Below are 18,716 nucleotides of genomic sequence, written 5' to 3'. Positions count from 1 at the left end.
TTTAATGCGGGAAAGAAAGAGGGGTTTGAGTCTCACAGTCTCAGAAACTACTATTGGTTGTGACATGGAATTTGAATGCATCTCCCAAGAAAAATCCCCATTGGACACTAAAGGCCAGAAACAACATCATTAGACTGGTAAGTAAATTGCACTGCTGGGCCCACATCCTTCGGTCTATTCAACTTTATGATCGAAACAAACTCTTTCTTTCGAAGACTACAGCTGGTGGACATAAGGATGTGAACAAAACTTTATTAGATGGTTAGCACTAAAGAGACCTTAAACAAACATTACCTGTCTCAGATGGTGTTTCCAGAAGGCAAAATCAGACAAACTGCATAGCTTTGTTTCCATCCAAATGTCCAAACCCTACCTCTGTTTACTTCTACTCAGGTCAGAAACAAAAAATATCAATCTCTGTCATCTCATTGCCTTAAAATATTTAGTAGACAAGGGTTTTATACTCCTGGGGCCTCTGCCAGGTGTTTCTCATGGCTCAGTATCAGAATCAAGAAGAGGACAAAAGTTTCTAAACCTTAATGTTTCACAAATACATGTGGACAGATTAATAAATGATGAGACCTCCCTTCATGTAGACTGAAAGTTATGAAGCTCCAAGACTTAAATATATACAGTTTGTGTGGACTTGAATCACCTCTTAGTCAAATGTGGTATACTACCCACATCAAATTAAACCTTCTTTGTCCAAAGGTAGTGTGAAATTTGTAGCAATCTGTTCATATGCTCAGTATTGTGCATTCAGACAATTTTCAAGGTATAATATATTTAAAAATCTCAGAATTTGTGATGTCAGCAATACCCTCCCTTCTTCTGCAACCTCTTCAAGGCATCTTTGATTTCCTTGTTCCTCAGACTGTAAATCAAGGGATTCAACATGGGAATCATCACTGTGTAGAAGACTGATGCGAATCTGTCAAAGTTGGAAGAACCACCGGAGCTGGAACTCAAATAGACAAAGCTACTTGAGGTATAGAAGAGGGAAACTACTGTCAGGTGAGAAGCACAGGTGTTGAAAGCCTTCGACCTGCCTTTAGCTGTAGTGATCTTCATGATGGCGATGACAATATAGACATAGGATATCATGACAACAAGGGCATTTATTATCCCAAAGATCATTACTAATATAGCAAGTAAGAGTTTGGCAAAGAAAATGTCAGAGCAGGACAGGACTAACAGCTGGGGCATGTCACAGAAGAAGTGGCGAATGACATTAGGCCCACAGAAGTGGAGTTGAAGAATGGCACACACTTGGGATACAGAGCCAGAGATGCCAGCCATGTAGGACCCCAGCACCATCCCAAAACAGAGGGTGGGTGACATGATTGATGAGTAGAGAAGTGGATTACAAATGGCAGCATAGCGGTCATAGGCCATGCCTGTCATGAGACAAGTCTCAGTCAGTCCCAGGGCTGCAAAGAAGAAGTACTGAACAGCACAACCCACTAGGGTTATAGTATGCTGTTCTTGGAAGAAGTCAGAGAGCATCTTGGGGGCTGTGGAGGTCACATAGCAGATATCTAGGAAAGACAGGTTACTGAGGAAGAAGTACATGGGTGTGTGGAGGTGGGAATCCATCCTTATTAAGATGATGAGACTCAGGTTCCAAATCAGAGTTGTAACGTAGATCACCAGGAACACAACAAAGAGCAGTGCTTTGAACCTGGAAAAATCGGAGAACCCCAAGAGGATGAAGTGGGTGATCTCTGTAATATTTTCTCTTCTAATCATAGCCTTGGTGCTCCTAAGATCAGAAAAGAGACAAGGTAGTACATTGCTGACTCAAGTGAAATGTGACCGCATGACAATTTCCTTTGTACCATCTTTTTTCTTCACTGAGCACCAGAAAAACGGAAATGCTTACTGCCCTGGTGCAAAAACCTAGGCTTTTCATCTCGAATTGTTCAGGAGTATCTGTTCAGTGTCAGGTTCTCTATTAATGCAGGAGGTGCCGTGAGAATTGAAGATATATGTAGAAATTTGACTTAGACTATAAAAAACAATAGATTATTATACGTGTGTTTATTAAACTGATTATTATATATGAAGTAGAGATCACTGATGAAAGTAAAAGTTTTTTAAACACCTCTGATAATTATTTATGTAATCAAAAGCATGAGCAGCATCAGTGTACATCATTTTGAAATAGGACTTCTGTTACACATGGTCTTCTGAACAGACTTTTTAAATTTCTTCTATTATCCATGAAAAAATTATTTACCATGTTACTAATAATTTCCAAATGTTTATATAAATGTGTTTAATGTATCATCTGCAAATAGACCTGAAAATTGTAACACAATTTATAACTTTCATAATATTCTGGGAGACACAGCATGTGAGCTCAATAAAGTTATAGAAAAATTGTTCTAGGGATACCTTCATATAAATATACCAAAGGAAGGCTAGTACAGTTCACTATTGACCCCAGTGTATTATCAACGTAGGGTATATTGCTACCCGAGAAATAGCGTGGGACTGTAGTTAGAGGTTCAGACTTAGAAGTTTTTCTTTTGATACCCTCTTGCTCTATGTACCAGTCCCAGTGGCTTAAACACACTAAGATTGGCCACTTATACTAAGTGAGAACAAGGAGAGCTCCTGAAACATAATGGTACTGGAGGGTTATATATATATGAGGAAATTCACCAAAATGCTCCGTACATGATCTGGCACAGATAATTGTTTCAATAGAAGTTGGCTCTCATATCATTGCTTACAGATAGCCGTGAGTATCAGTTGTACTCATGGAGGGGAATTCCAGGGATCCTAGAGCTTTATGGGTTAACATGGGGAATTTCCTGAAACATCATCAGCCTTACAGACACTCAGGCATCATTGCCTCTGGGCAGATGTAGACTCAGACCTCATGGAAAAGCAAATAAATCACCTGGTGCCATGAAGACAAACCACATGCATTTATAACATGAAGAACAACAAATCAAGAGAAAACTTCCCACCATGCTGTTTTTAAACACTTTTGAGTGTGACATTTAAAAAATACACATATCTTATCAATTACGGTTGATGAAATTGAAATCTCTCTGCTACTCTTTGCATAGAGTCCTGCCATGCAATTTCTCAATTGTTTATCCCAAATGAGTTACAGTCAATGAAAATCTTTTAAAATTATAACCTCTCACATACATGTCCAAAATACTAACATGATAGATTAAATTCCGAAAAAAAATCCAAACTTTGATGAAGCAGTCACACTAAAATTCTTCATTTTTTATCATATTCTGATAATAGCAGTAGCCATAACTAAATATATTCTGTGTAATTCATCATTCCCCTCAAAAAAGTGAATTGTGGATTGTTTTACTTATGAAAAACTTGATCCTGAAAATGTTATCTTGTTCAAATTTGGCAACCTAGAGAAAAAGAGAAAATTATCTGAACATACTCTGTTTGATTCACATTTTCCATGTGCTCAGCATTTCCCAAGACATTTTGCAGAAGAAACAGTGCTTGACATTAATATGGTTGAAGATCTTACTATGTGGATATAGTTAATCCAAACCTTTTCCAATCTGACCTACTAAGGACATGGTCAATTGGCAAGTTGTGCAGGCTAGAAAATATGGTTAAGAAAGTCGGGATCCTGCTGAATGATGAAAACTGTAAGTAAAAGAATCTAAGAGAGACAGACCAGATCTGCCTGTGCCTGGTTGGGGCATCTCTGAGATTGTGTCACCAGCACTAGTGCCTCCATAGCCCAGAGTCTCCAAAGATGACAATGGAAAACTATTTGAAGTATTTCAAAAGGCCACTGGAAATATACATGAGCACTCTGTCCTGTCGTTATGCAGTGATCAGCTTGTCTGTTAATACTCAGAACTTATGAATCAAAGCAATATACTTAAATATATACCATATTAATTATTATTGTAAAACACATTCCTCAAACAAAAAATTTAAATGAAAGGGTTGTTGGGATAGATGACAGACAAGCATGTTTTGATCTTAGAAAACTCTCCCAAAATTGATTAGATTAGTACTTTTTATTCAGAGTTCAGTTATGAACTTCTGAAATGTGTTAGGCTCAATAGACAGTGTCTCAGTAGATACTATATGATCCCATTATCCTCATTTACAGGTGAAAAAAGAGAAGGTAACAGAGTTCACGACCACATCCTTAAAAAACTGTAGAACTAGGACTCAATTTCTATCCCTCAGTCCAAAGCAATACCTAAACTTTTAGTTAAGAGAGTAGTCTTTTCGTTAAAGGTCAGACACCATGAGTAATGAAATAACCCAAGGAAGGGCCATAAGTGGAGGGTGTGGAGGTGGGGGGGGAGGGAGAGTGATGAACAGGGGACACTGAGGACCACAAGACTTGTCCACACAGGTCCTATAGGGAGGAACCACACGGCTATTGAGACAGCACAGACTCCACTGATCCCTCTAATCTTGCCCTCTCACCTTGACCCAGATCTCCCAGGAACACAGAGTTCTCACCAAAGGTTGAAGTTGCTTATTACTTTTCCAAAGGAGTTTTCCCGGTGGTCCCTATTACACTCCAAGCAAGAGCATAAGACTATTAACTGGCTGTCCATTCACAGCCAGAGAGATGCCCACACAGGGTTCTCTCAAATGTGTTGTCAAGGGCGGTGCTGCCAGGAGAAAAGTCAGAGAGAGAAAAGCCCAAAGTACTTGCTCTCCAGAGATATGGTTGTCATGGAGTTTTTCTTCCTGCTCACTTCATCCCCACTTTGCCATGTCTCTCTTGTGTCCTTTCCCTACTCCCCATAGTCCAATGATGAGCCCATGATGGTAGTTTTTCTTTTAACAAACTTGGAGTCATTAGAGCTGCAGATGATCTAGGGATCATCGAGTCTAATGCCTTCAAATTCCAAGAGGGGAATCTGAAGTCAGAGGAGGTAAGGGGCTTGCCAAGCATGAAACAGCTTGCTGTTTAAAGAGCCTCATATCAATAAAATAGGTCTGGGAATACTTCCCTATTTACAAAGCACTTTCATTTTAAATATGTACATATGGGCATTTCTAAAATACCTGACCTGAATCGATCATCACAATAATCCTGTGAGTCTTGGCATTATATCTCATGCATAAGTGAAAAAATAATGATTATAAAACACTTTCAGAGTGCGTAGTCCACAATATGTCTTCTATAAATAGTAGGTGTAATTTATGTGTTCTGAATTGGAGGACTTGTCAACATACCATAGTGCCTTACTGATGCTTCATTTCAAATACCTACGTAAGATCATTCCCACAATTATGGTTTCTTCCTCTTTTTGAAAGACAAACACATCTAAATGTAGTGAAAAGATACAAATTTCCAGTTATAAAATAACTAAGTCAAAGGCTCAAGATGGTGGTCTGATTAGGGCGGCAGAAATCTCCTCCCAAAACCATACATATTTTTGAAATACAACTATTCCTAAGAGGGAGACCAGAAGATACAGTACAATAGCCAGACTACAGCTACATCTGTGATAACTCAGCATCTCATGAAAAGGGTAAGATATAAAGCCGTGACCCGGTGGGACTCGAGCACTCCCCACACCCCAGCTCACTGGTGGGAAGAAAAGAATCAGAGTGGGGATTGAGTGGAAGCACAGATCTCCTAAATAACCAGCCCTAGTAATTTGCCCAAGGAGCACAAACACATTGCATGGTGTGCTGGATATTACAGAAACTGAAAATTAAAATTTGAGATAGAGACAGCAAATGAGTCATGACAGCCGGCTCCACTGGGACAAAAGAAAAGCAGGCACTTTTGAGAAGTCTTAAAGGGACAAGGGCTCAACAGCTGGACAAAATCATCACAGCACACTCAGCCCAGCAGGCTGGGAATCTTGAGGAAGTTCAGGTCCCCTAACCCTCTGGGGGGTAAAGCAGCCCCAAAGCACGGCAATAAGCACCCAGCCATTCATTCCCCCCCGGCTAGTGTTGCAAGAAAAACAGCTGACCTGCCACCACTGCACAGCAGTAGGAGACCAGCCCCGGCCACAGCAACAACAAAGAGTCTCCTACCAGCGCACAGCTAACCGGGACAGACAGAGGAATCCAGAGCAAGGTCCAGAATTCACGAAGCGGTGCTGTTCTTGCAGGAGAACACACCCAGTCATGTCTGCCAAAACCCTCAAGCACTGGGCTATCCTGTGGGCTGCCCTCCTCATGGCAGCTCAGTAGGTTAGCCCAGAGTCTGCTCCGAGTGTGTGGGTAACTAGTACAGGCAGCGGAAGCTGGAGCAAGGTCTGGGAGGCACGAAGTGGTGCTGTTCTCGCAGGAGAACACACCCGGCATGGCTGTAACCCCTCACAGTGCTGGAGGCTAGCCAGAGGGCCGACTCGCTTAAGGCAGATCAGGAGATTATTCCAGAGACTGCCTCCCAGTGTGTGGGTAACCAGCACTGGCAACAGAAGCCTGAGCAAGGTCTGGAAGGCAGGAAGGGACACCATTCACAGTGTGCCCACACAATGTGTGGGTACAGCTCTGACCACCCACAGTGTGCTAGGCTATCCTGAGGGCCACCCCACCCACTGCAGCTCAGGTATTTTCCCAGAGACAGCCTCCCAGTGTGCGGGTAGATGGCACAGGCAGCAGAGAAGGGCAAAGCAACCAACAAGCAGGAAGGGACTTTGTTCTCCCAGCTGACACACACGCCACCTGCCTGCATCCACTTCTATCACCATGAAAAGGCAGAAGAATCTGGTCCACTCCAAAAGCACTCAGACAACCCCAGAGAGAGGGCCTGGTGAGATAGATATAACCAATCTTCTTGAAAAAGAATTCAAAATAAAAGTCATAACCATGGTGATGGGCCTGCAGAAAAATATGCAAGAGCTAAGGGATGAAGTCCAGAGGGAGATAACAGAAATGAAACAATCAAAAGAAGGGCTTAAGGCAGACTTGATGAGGTGCAAGAGACTGTTAATGGAATAGAATTCAGAGAACAGGAATACAGAGAAGCTGAGGCAGAGAGAGATAAAAGGATCTCTAGGAATGAAAGAATATTAAGAGAACTGTGTGACCAATTCAAATGGAACAATATTTATATTACAAAGAAGAAGAGAGTGAAAAGGGGATAGAAAGCATCTTTGAAGAAATAACTGCTTAAAACTTCCTGAAGATGGGGAAGGAAATAGTCTCTCAGACCATAGCACACTCAGCCAACACAAGCGACCCAAGGAGGACAACACCAAGACATACAATAATTAAAAAATCAAAGATCAAAGACGATGACAGAGTATTACAGGCAGCCAGAGAGAGAAAAAAGGTCACCTACAAAGGAAAACCCATCAGGCTATCATCAGACTTCTCAATAGAAACCTTACAGGCCAAAAGAGAATGGCATGATATATTTAATGCAATGAAACAGAAGGCCCTTGAACCAAGAATACTGTATCAAGCATGATAATTATTTAAATTTGAAAGAGGGATTAAACAACTTCCAGACAAGCAAAAGTTGACATAATTTGCGTCCCACAAGTCACCTCTACAGTGTATCTTAAAGGGACTGCTCTAGATGGAAACATTCCTATAGCTAAATAAATGTCACCGAAGAAAATTAAATCACAGCAAAGAAAAAAGAACAACCAAAGACTAACTAAAAGCAAAAAATAAAATCAACTATCCAAAAAGGAGTCAAAGGAAACACAAAAGAATATAGAATAAAACACCTAACATATAAAGAATGGAGGAGGAAGAATAATAAGGGAGAGAAATAAAGAAGCATCAGACTGTGTTTATAATAGCTTAATAAGACAGTTAAGTAAGATGGTTAGATAGAAAGAAGCTATGCTTGATCCTTTGGTAACCACGAATCCAAAGACTGCAATTTCAATAAGTACATATCTATCGATAATCACCCTAAATGTAAATGGACTAAATGCACCCATCAAAATAAACAGAGTAATAGAATGGATAAAAAAGCAAGATTCATCTATGTGCTGCTTACAAAAGACTCACCTCAAACACAAAGATATACACAGACTAAAAGTGAAGGGATGGAAAAAGATATTTCATGCAAACAATAGGGAGAGAAAAGCAGGCATTCCAGGACTTGTATAAGAAAAATAGACTTCAAAACAAAGAAAGTCACAAGAGACAAAGAAGGACATTACATAATGATAAAAGGGGCAGTCCAACAAGGGGATGTAACCATTATAAATATATATGCACCTAACACAGCTGCACCAACATATGTGAAACAAATACTAACAGAATTAAAGGAGGAAATAGAATGCAATGCATTTATTCCAGGAGACGTCAGCACACCACTCATCCAAAGGACAGATCAATCAGACAGAAAATAAGTAAGGACACAGAGGCATTGAACAATGCAATAGAACAGATGGACATAACAAACATTAACAGAAGTCTACACCCAAAAGCAGCAGAATAACCATTCTTCTCAAATGCACATGGAGCACTTTCCAGAATAGACCACATACTAGGACACAAAAAGAACCTCAGTAAATTCAAAAAGATTGAAATTCTACCAACAAGCTCCTCAGATTACAAAGGTAGAAAACTAGAAATAAATGGTACAATGAAAACAAAAGGCTCACAAACACATGGAGGTTTTATTTATTAGGAGCTTAACAACATGCTCCTAAATAATCAATAGATCAACAACAAAATTAAAACAGAGATCAAGCAACATATGGAGACAAATGACAAAAACATCACAAAGCCCCAACTTCTGTGGGATGCAGTGAAGGCAGTTCAAAAAGTGAAGTTTATAGGAATCCAGCCCTATGTAAAGAAGGAAGAACAATCTCAAATGAATTGTCTAAACTCACAATTATTGAAACTTGAAAAATAAGAACAAATGTCACCAAATGTCAGTGGAAGGAGGGACATAATAAAGATCAGAGAAGAAATAAATAAAATTAAAAAGAATAAAACAGTAGAAAAAATCAATGAAACCAAGAGCTGGTTCTTTGAGAAAATAAACAAAATAGATAAACCCCTAGCCAGACTTATTAAAGGAAAAAGAGAATCTACACACATAAACAGAAACAGAAATGAGAAAGGAAAAATCATGATGGACCACACAGAAATACAAAGAATTATTAGCGAATACTATGAAAATCGATATGCTATCAAACTGGAAATCCTATGAGAAACTGACAACTTCCTAGAAAAACATAACCTTCCAAGACTGACCAAGGAAGAAACAGACCAATATCCCTGAAGAATATAGATTCAAAAATACTCAACAAAATAATAGCAAACTGAATTCAAAAATACATCAAGAGGGTCATACACCATGGTCAAGTGGGATTCATCTCAGGGATGCAGGGATGATACAACATTCGAAAATCCATCAGCATCACCCACCACATCAACAAAAAGGGCAAAAACCACAAGATCATCTCCATAGATGCAGAAAAAGCTTTCATTATAAAAACTATCAACAAAATGTGTAGAGAGGGCAAGTACCTCAACATAATAAAGGCCATATATGACAAACCAACAGCCAACATCATACTTAACAGAGGGAAGTTGAAAGCATTACACTAAAGATTGGGAACAAGGCAGGGAGGCCCACTCTACCCACTTCTATTCAACATAGTTCTGGAGGTCCTAGCCACAGCAATAAGACTACACAAAGAAATACAAGGAATCCAGATTGGTAAAGAAGAAGTTAAACTGTCCCTGTTTGCAGATGACATGATATTGTACAGAACAAAACCCTAAAGAATCCACTCCAAAACTACTAGATCTAAAATCTGAATTCACCAAAGTTGCAGGATACAAAATTAATTAACAGAAATCAGTGGAAATCCTATACACTAAGAATGAACTAGTAGAGAGAGAAATCAGGAAGACAATTCCATTCACAATTACATCAAAAATAATAAAATACCTAGGAATAAACCTAACCAATGAAGTGAAAGACCTATACCCTGAAAACTACAACACACTCTTAAGAGAAATTAAAGAAGATTCCAATAAACGGAAACACATCCCATGCACATGGATAGGAAGAATTAATATTGTCAAAGTGGCCATCCTGCCTAAACCAATCTATAAATTCAATGCAGTTCCACTCAAAATACAAACAGCATTGTTCAATGAACTAGAGAAAATCCTTCTAGAAGGAGATGGGATTAATATGGCAGCATGAGAGGGAGACAGAGGCTTCCTCCTAAAACTGGATACAATTAGAAAATTTAATTGGCACAACTAATCCTGAGATAGCAACAGGCATCAGACTGCACACACCTGGAGAAAAGAGCAGACCTCACCTAATGGAGTAACGTACCAGAGCTGTGCCTCTGTGGGACCCAAACCCCTTCCCCACCCCAGTTCACCAGAGGGAGGAAGAGAAACAGAGCAGGGAAGGAGTGGAAGGCTTGGGACTGCTGAATACCTACCTCTGGAGATCTGCTCTGGGAGCACAAACCTACATTTTATGGTGCTTCCATGAGACTCGCATGACTACTGGGTTGGAAAGTTAATACAGGTGGAGTTACTGAGGAGACTGGGATTCCAGCTGCTTGCGGAAAGCAGGGATCCATATCTGGCTGCTCTGGGACAAAAACTTATACCTGTGTGCCTGGCCCACTTGCTCAGGCAATGGAGACAGGCACAGCAGCCAGGAGGAGGGGAACAGCTCTTTCCTCCCCGCAAGACCAGTACCACTCCCCTGTGCCTCCCGACATTGCTACAGGGGCTGAGCAGCTCCAGAATAGAGTTTCTGGACACTAGAGGGCGCCATATACAAACATGACAGGCCAAAGGAACATTGTCCAGAGTAAAATTATTAATACAACTCCAGAGAAAGATTTAAATGATATGGACCTTGTGACTCTTCCTGAAAGGGAGGTAAAAATAAAAATCAACAACATTCTAATGGAGGTATGGAAAGACATCCAAGAACTCAGGAAGGAATTCATGTCAGAGATCCAATCGTTGAAGAGCATGATGGAGGGTATTAAAAGCAGGTTGGATACGGTGGAGGAGACAATAAATGAAACAGAAACTAGAGAAGAGGAATACAAAGAAGCTGAGGCACAGAGAGAAAAATGGATCTCTAAAAATGAAAGAATATTGAGAGAACTGTGTGACCAATCCAAGCGGAACAATATTCACATTATATGGATACCAGAAGAAGAAGAAGAGAGAGAGAAAGGGATAGAAAGTGTCTTTGAGGAGGTAGTTGCTGAAAACTTCCCAAATCTGGGGAAGGACATAGTCTCTCAGGCCATGGAGATCCACAGTTCTCCCAACACAAGGGACCCAAGGAAGACAACACCAAGACACATAGTAATTAAAATGGGAAAGATCAAGGATAAGGATGGACTGTTAAAAGCAGCTGGAGGCAGAAATAAGATCACATACAAAGGAAAGCCCATCAGGCTAACGTCAGACTTTTCAGCAGAAGCCTTACAGGCCAGAAGGGAGTGGCATGATGTATTTAATGCCATGAAGCAGAAGGGCCTGGAACCAAGATTACTTTATCTGACAAGATTATCATTTAAATTTGAAGGAGGGATTAAACAATTTCCAGATAAGCAAAAGCTGAGTTTACCTCCCACAAACCATCTCTGCAGTCTATTTTGGAGGGACTGCTATAGATGGAAGTGCTCCTAAGGTTGGATTGCTGTCACCAGAGGTAGTAAAACCATAGTAGGGAAGGGGGAGCAGCTGATTGCAAGGCAAATGCAAAATTCAATTGACTATCCCCAAAGTCAATCAAGGGATAGAGAGAAAGTACAGAATTTGATACCTAACACGCAAAGAATGAAGGAGGAAGAAAAAGGAGGATAAATATAAAAGACCCTTTAGATTGTGTTTGTAACAGCATACTAAGTGAGTTAAGTTAGACTCTTAGATAGTAAGGAAAGTAACCTGGAACCATTGGTAACCATGAATCTAAAGCCTGAAATGGCAGTAAGTATATACCTATCACCCTAAATATAAATGGACTGAGTGCACCAATCAAAAGATTTAGAGTCACTGAATGGATTAAAAAACAAGACCCAAATATATGCAGCTTACAAGAGACTCACCTCAAACCCAAAGTCATGCACAGACTAAAAGCCAAGGGATGAAAAAAGATATTTCATGCAAACAATAGGGAGAGAAAAGCAGGTGTTGCAGTACTAGTAACAGACAAAATAGACTTCAAAACAAAGAAAGTAATAAGAGATAAAGAAGGACATTACATAATGATAAAGGGCTCAGTCCAACAAGAGGATATAACCATTATAAATATATATACACCCAACACTGGAGCACCAGCATATTTGAAACAAATACTAACAGAACTAAAGGAGGAAATAGATTGCAATGCATTCATTTTAGGAGAATTCAACACACCATTCATTCCAAAGGACAGATCCACCAGACAGAAAATATGTAAGGACACAGAGGCACTGAACAACACACTAGAACAGATGGACCTAATAGACATCTATAGAACTCTACACCCAAAAGCAACCGGATATACATTCTCCTCAAGTGCACATGGAACATTCTCCAGAATAGACCACATACTAGGCCACAAAAGAGCATCAGTAAATTCCAAAAGATTGACATTCTACCAACCAACTTTTGAGACCACAAAGATATAAAACTAGAAATAAATTCTACAAAGAAAGCAAAAAGGCTCACAAACACATGGAGGCTTAACAACACGCTTCTAAATAGTCAATGGATCAAGACAAAATTAAAATGGAGACCCAGCAATATATGGAAATAAATGAAAACAACAACAAAAAGACCCAACTTCTGTGGGACGCAGTGAAAGCAGTCTTAAGAGGAAACCATATAGCAATCCAGGCATATTTAAAGAAGGAAGAACAAACCCAAATGAATAGTCTAATGTCACAATTATCAAAATTGGAAAAAGAAGAACAAATGAGGCCTAAAGTCAGCAGAAGGAGGGACATAATAAAGATCAGTGAAGAAATAAACACAATTGAGAAAAATAGAACAATAGAAAAAAATCAATGAAACCAAGAGCTGGTTCTTTTAGAAAATAAACAGAATAGATAAGCCTCTAGCCAGACTTATTAAGAGAAAAAGAGAATCAACACACATAAACAGAATCAGAACCGAGAAAGGAAACATCATGATGGACCCAACAGAAATACAAAGAATTATTAGAGACTACTATGAAAACCTAAATGCTAAGAAGCTGGAAAACCTAGAAGAAATTGACAACTTCTTAGAAAAATACAACCTTCCAAGAATGACCAAGGAAGAAACACAAATTGTAAACAAGCCAATTACCAGGAAAGAAATTGAAGCGGTAATCAAAAAACTACCCAAGGGGGGCAGAGCCAGGATGGCGGCGTGAGTAGAGCAGTGGAAATCTCCTCCCAAAACTACATATATCTATGAAAATATAACAAAGACAACTCTTCCTAAAATAGAGACCAGATTACACAGAACAACATCCAGACCACATCCACACCTGTGAGAACCCAGCGCCTCGTGAAAGCGGTAAGATACAAGCCCCGGCCCGGGGGGACCCGAGTGCCCCTTCCCCTGGCTCCTGGCAGAAGGACTGGTGAGTGGGTGCCTGAGGCCGACGACGGAGAACAAAGAAACGGGAGTGGGTTTTTTTTCTCTCTTTTTTTGGTGAGTGCTTTTTGGAAGCCTTAAAGGGATGGGGACCCTAACACTAGGGAAACAGGGCAGCAAGACTGGAGAGTGGGTGCCTGAGATGGGCGCCTGAGGACAAAGAAAATCGCGCGTTTTTCCTTTTTTTTTTTATTATTTATTTGATTTTTTTTTTCTCTTTCATTGTTGTTGTTGTTGTTTTGGTTTGGAGCGTGCTTTCTGGAAGTCTTAAAGGGCCAGGACAGGACACTTAGCCCAGAGGCAGGGAATCTGGGGATCTCTGGGCACTCTAACTCCCTCAGCAAAAGGGAGCACAGAGGCCCCTTACGGAGATAAATAGCTTCCTGGCTGCTGCCCCTCCAATGGGGCTCCACCATTTTGGAGGAGCAGCCCCAGCCAGGCCATGCCTACAGCAAAAGCGGAGATAAACACCATAACAACCGGGCAGGTAGGAGAAGCCCTGTCTGTGCACAGCTGCCAAGAATAAGCCACTAGAGGTCGCTATTCTCCCAGGAGAGGAAGGCCACAAACCAACAAGAAGGAAAGCTCTTCCAGCAGTCACTCGTACCACCTCTGCAAACTATCTCTATCACCATGAAAAGGCAAAACCACAGGCAGACAAAGATCACAGAGACAACACCTGAGAAGGAGACAGACCTAACCAGTTTTCCTGAAAAAGATTTCAAAATAAATATCATGAACATGCTGACAGAGATGCAGAGAAAAATGCAAGAGCAATGGGATGAGATGCACAGAAAAATGCAAGAGCAGTGGGATGAAGTCCAGAGGGAGATCACAGATGTCAGGAAGGAGATCACAGAAGTGAAACAAACACTGGAAGGATTTATAAGCAGAATGGACAAGATGCAAGGGGCCATTGAAGGAATAGAAACCAGAGAACAGGAACGTATAGAAGCTGAAATAGAGAGAGATAAAAGGATCTCCAGGAATGAAACAACACTAAGAGAACTATGTGACCAAGCCAAAAGGAACACTATCCTTATTATAGGGGTACCAGAAGAAGAAGAGAGAGGAAAAGGATAGAAAGTCTCTTTGAAGAAATAACTGCTGAAAACTTCCACAAACTGGGGGAGGAAATAATCGAACAGACCACGGAAATACACAGAACCCCCAACAGAAAAGATCCAAGGAGGACAACACCAAGACACATAATAATTAAAATGGCAAGGATCAAGGACAAGGAAAGAGCTTTAAAGGCAGCTAGAGAGAAAAAGGTCACGTATAAAGGAAAACCCATCAGGCTAACATCAGAATTCTCAACAGAAACCCTACAGGCCAGACGAGAATGGCATGATATATTGAATGCAATGAAACAGAAGGGCCTTGAACCAAGGATACTGTATCCAGCACGACTATCATTTAAATATGATGGTGGGATTAAACAATTCCCGGACAAGCAAAAGCTGAGGGAATTTGCTTCCTACAAACCACCTCTACAGGGCATCTTACAGAGACTGCTCTGGATGGGAGCACTCCTAAAAAGAGCACAGAACAAAACACACAACATATGAAGAATGGAGGAGGAGGAATAAGACAGGAGAGAAAAAAAGAATCTCCAGACAGTGTATATAACAGCTCAATAAGCGAGCTAAGTTAGGCAGTAAGATACTAAAGAGGCTAACCTTGAACCTTTGGTAACCACGAATTTAAAGCCTGCAATGGCAATAAGTACATATCTCTCAATAGTCACCCTAAATGTAAATGGACTTGATGCACGAATCAAAAGACATAGAGTAATAGAATGGATAAAAAAGCAAGACCCACCTACATGCTGCTTACAAGAAACTCACCTCAAACCAAAAGACATGCACAGACTAAAAGTCAAGAGACGAAAAAGCATATTTCAGGCAAACAACAGCGAGAAGAAAGCAGGGGTTGCAGTACTAATATTAGACAAAATAGACTTCAAAACAAAGAAAGTAACAAGAGATAAAGAAGGACACTACATAATGGTAAAGGGCTCAGTCCAACAAGAGGATATAACCATTATAACTATATATGCACCCAACGCAGGAGCACCAGCATATGTGAAACAAATACTAACAGAACTAAAGAGGGAAATAGACTGCAATGCATTCATTTAGGAGACTTCAACACACCACTCACCCCAAAGGATAGATCCACTGGGCAGAAAATAAGTAAGGACACACAGGCACTGAACAACACACTAGAACAGATGGACCTAATAGACATCTACAGAACTCTACATCCAAAAGCAACAGGATATACATTCTTCTCAAGTGCACATGGAACATTCCCCAGAATAGACCACATACTAGCTCACAAAAAGAGCCTCAGTAAATTCCAAAATATTGAAATTCTACCAACCAATTTCTCAGACCTCAAAGGTATAAAACTAGAAATAAATTCTACAAAGAAAACAAAAAAGCTCACAAACACATGGAGGCTTAACAACATGCTTCTAAATAATCAATGGATCAATGAACAAATCAAAATAGAGATCAAGGAATATATAGAAACAAATGACAGCAACAACACAAAGCCCCAACATCTGTGGAACACAGCAAAAGCAGTCTTAAGAGGAAAGTATATACTGATCCAGGCACACTTGAAGAAGGAAGAACAATCCCAAATGAATAGTCTAACATCACAATTATCGAAACTGAAAAAGAAGAACAAATGAGGACTAAAGTCAGCAGAAGGAGGGACATAATAAAGACCAGAGAAGAAATAAATCAAATTGAGAAGAATAAAACAGTAGCAAAAATCAACAAAACGAAGAGCTGGTTCTTTGAGAAAATAAACAAAATAGATAAGCCTCTAGCCAAACTTCTTAAGAGAAAAAGAGAATCAACACAAATCAACTGAATCAGAAATGAGAATGGAAAAATCACGACAGACTCCACAGAAATACAAAGAATTATTAAAGACTACTATGAAAACCTATATGCCAACAAGCTGGAAAACCTAGAAGAAATGGACAACTTCCTAGAAAAATACAACCTCCCAAGACTGACCAAGGAAGAAAAACAAAAGTTAAACAAACCAATTAAGAGCAAAGAAATTGAAACGGTAATCAAAAAACTACCCAAGAACAAAACCCCGGGGCTGGACGGATTTATCTCGGAATTTTATCAGACACACAGAGAAGAAATAATACCCATTCGCCTCAAAGTGTTCCTAAAAATAGAAGAGGAGGGAAAACTCCCAAACTCATTCTATGAAGCCAACATCACCCTAATACCAAAACCAGGCAAAGACCCCACCAAAAAAGAAAATTACAGACCAATGTCCCTGATGAATGTAGATGCAAAAATACTCAATAAAATATTAGCAAACAGAATTCAACAGTATATCAAAAGGATCATACGCCATGACCAAGTGCGATTCATCCCAGGGATGCAAGGATGGTACAACATTCGAAACTCAATCAACAAAAAGAAAGACACCACATCAACAAAAAGAAAGACAAAAACCACATGATCATCTCCATAGATGCTGAAAAAGCATTTGACAAAATTCAACATCCATTCATGATAAAAACTCTCAGCAAAATGGGAATAGAGGGCTAGTATCTCAAGATAATGATGGCCATATATGATAAATCCACAGCCAACATTATACAGAACAGCGAGAAGCTGAAAGCATTTCCTCTGAGATCAGGAACCAGACAGGGATGCCCACTCTCCCCACTGTTATTTAACATAGTACTGGAGGTCCTAGCCACGGCAATCAGACAAAACAAACAAATACAAGGAATCCAGATTGGTAAAGAAGAAGTTAAACTGTCATTATTTGCAGATGATATGATACTGTACACAAAAAACCCTAAAGACTCCACTCCAAAACTACTAGAACTGATATCGGAATACAGCAAAGTTGCAGGATACAAAATTAACACACAGAAATCTGTAGCTTTCCTATACACTAACAATGAATCAATAGAAAGAGAAATCAGGAAAACAATTCCATTCACCATTGCATCAAAAAGAATAAAATACCTAGGAATAAACCTAACCAAAGAAGTGAAAGACCTATACCCTGAAAGCTACAAGAAACTCTTAAGAGAAATTAAAGAGGTCACTAACGAACCTGTTAGGAGAAACTCATGTAGGAGAATGAACCTGGACCATTGTCTAACCCCACATACAAAGGTAAACTCAAAATGGATCAAAGACCTGAATGTAAGTCATGAAACCATTAAACTCTTGGAAAAAAACATAGGCAAAAACCTCTTACACATAAACATGAGTGACCTCTTCTTGAACATATCTCCCTGGGCAAGGAAAACAACAGCAAAAATGAGCAAGTGGGACTACATTAAGATGAAAAGCTTCTGTACAGCGAAAGACACCATCAATAGAACAAAAAGGAACCCTACAGTATGGGAGAATATATTTGAAACTGACAGATCTGATAAAGGCTTGACGTCCAGAATATGTAAAGAGCTCACACGCCTCAACAAACAAAAAACAAATAACCCAATTAAAAAATGGGCAGAGGAACTGAACAGACAGTTCTCTAAAAAAGAAATACAGATGGCCAACAGACACATGAAAAGATGCTCCACATCACTAATTATCAGAGAAATGCAAATTAAAACTACAATGAGGTATCACCTCACACCAGTAAGGATAGCTGCCATCCAAAAGACAAACAACAACAAATGTTGGCGAGGCTGTGGAGAAAGGGGAACCCTCCTACACTGCTGGTGGGAATGTAAATTAGTTCAACCATTGTGGAAAGCAGTATGGAGGTTCATCAAAGTGCTCAAAACACACCTACCATTTGACCCAGGAATTCCACTCTTAGAATTTACGCAAAGAATGCAGCAATCAAGTTTGACAAAGACAGATGCACCCTTATGTTTATCGCAGCACTATTTACAATAGCCAAGAATTGGAAGCAACCTAAATGTCCATCGGTAGATGAATGGATAAAGAAGATGTGGTACATATACACTGTGGAATAGTACTCAGCCATAAGAAGAGGGAAAATCCTACCATTTGCAGCAACATGGATGGAGCTGGAGAGTATTATGCTCAGTGAAATAAGCCAAGTGGAGAAAGAGAAATACCAAATGATTTCACTCATCTGAGCAATATAAGAACAAAGGAAAAACTGAAGGAACAAAACAGCAGCGGAATTACAGAATCCAAAAA

The 18,716-nt window shown here is 39.9% G+C and overlaps 1 protein-coding gene across 1 annotated transcript; it reads right to left on the bottom strand.

Moving 5' to 3' along the window:
* Positions 1 to 810: 810 nt before the first annotated feature.
* Positions 811 to 1,749, bottom strand: LOC140847618 (olfactory receptor 5AN1-like). Its single transcript, XM_073228331.1, has one exon. It carries the CDS (start codon positions 1,747 to 1,749, stop codon positions 811 to 813), a length of 939 nt encoding a protein of 312 aa, XP_073084432.1.
* Positions 1,750 to 18,716: the final 16,967 nt, after the last annotated feature.

Source organism: Manis javanica, unplaced genomic scaffold (genome assembly GCF_040802235.1).
Source record: "Manis javanica isolate MJ-LG unplaced genomic scaffold, MJ_LKY HiC_scaffold_25, whole genome shotgun sequence".
Classification (NCBI taxonomy): Eukaryota; Metazoa; Chordata; class Mammalia; order Pholidota; family Manidae; genus Manis; species Manis javanica.
Note: the sequence above shows the minus strand (reverse complement) of the source record. Positions and strands in the feature narration are given on the sequence as shown.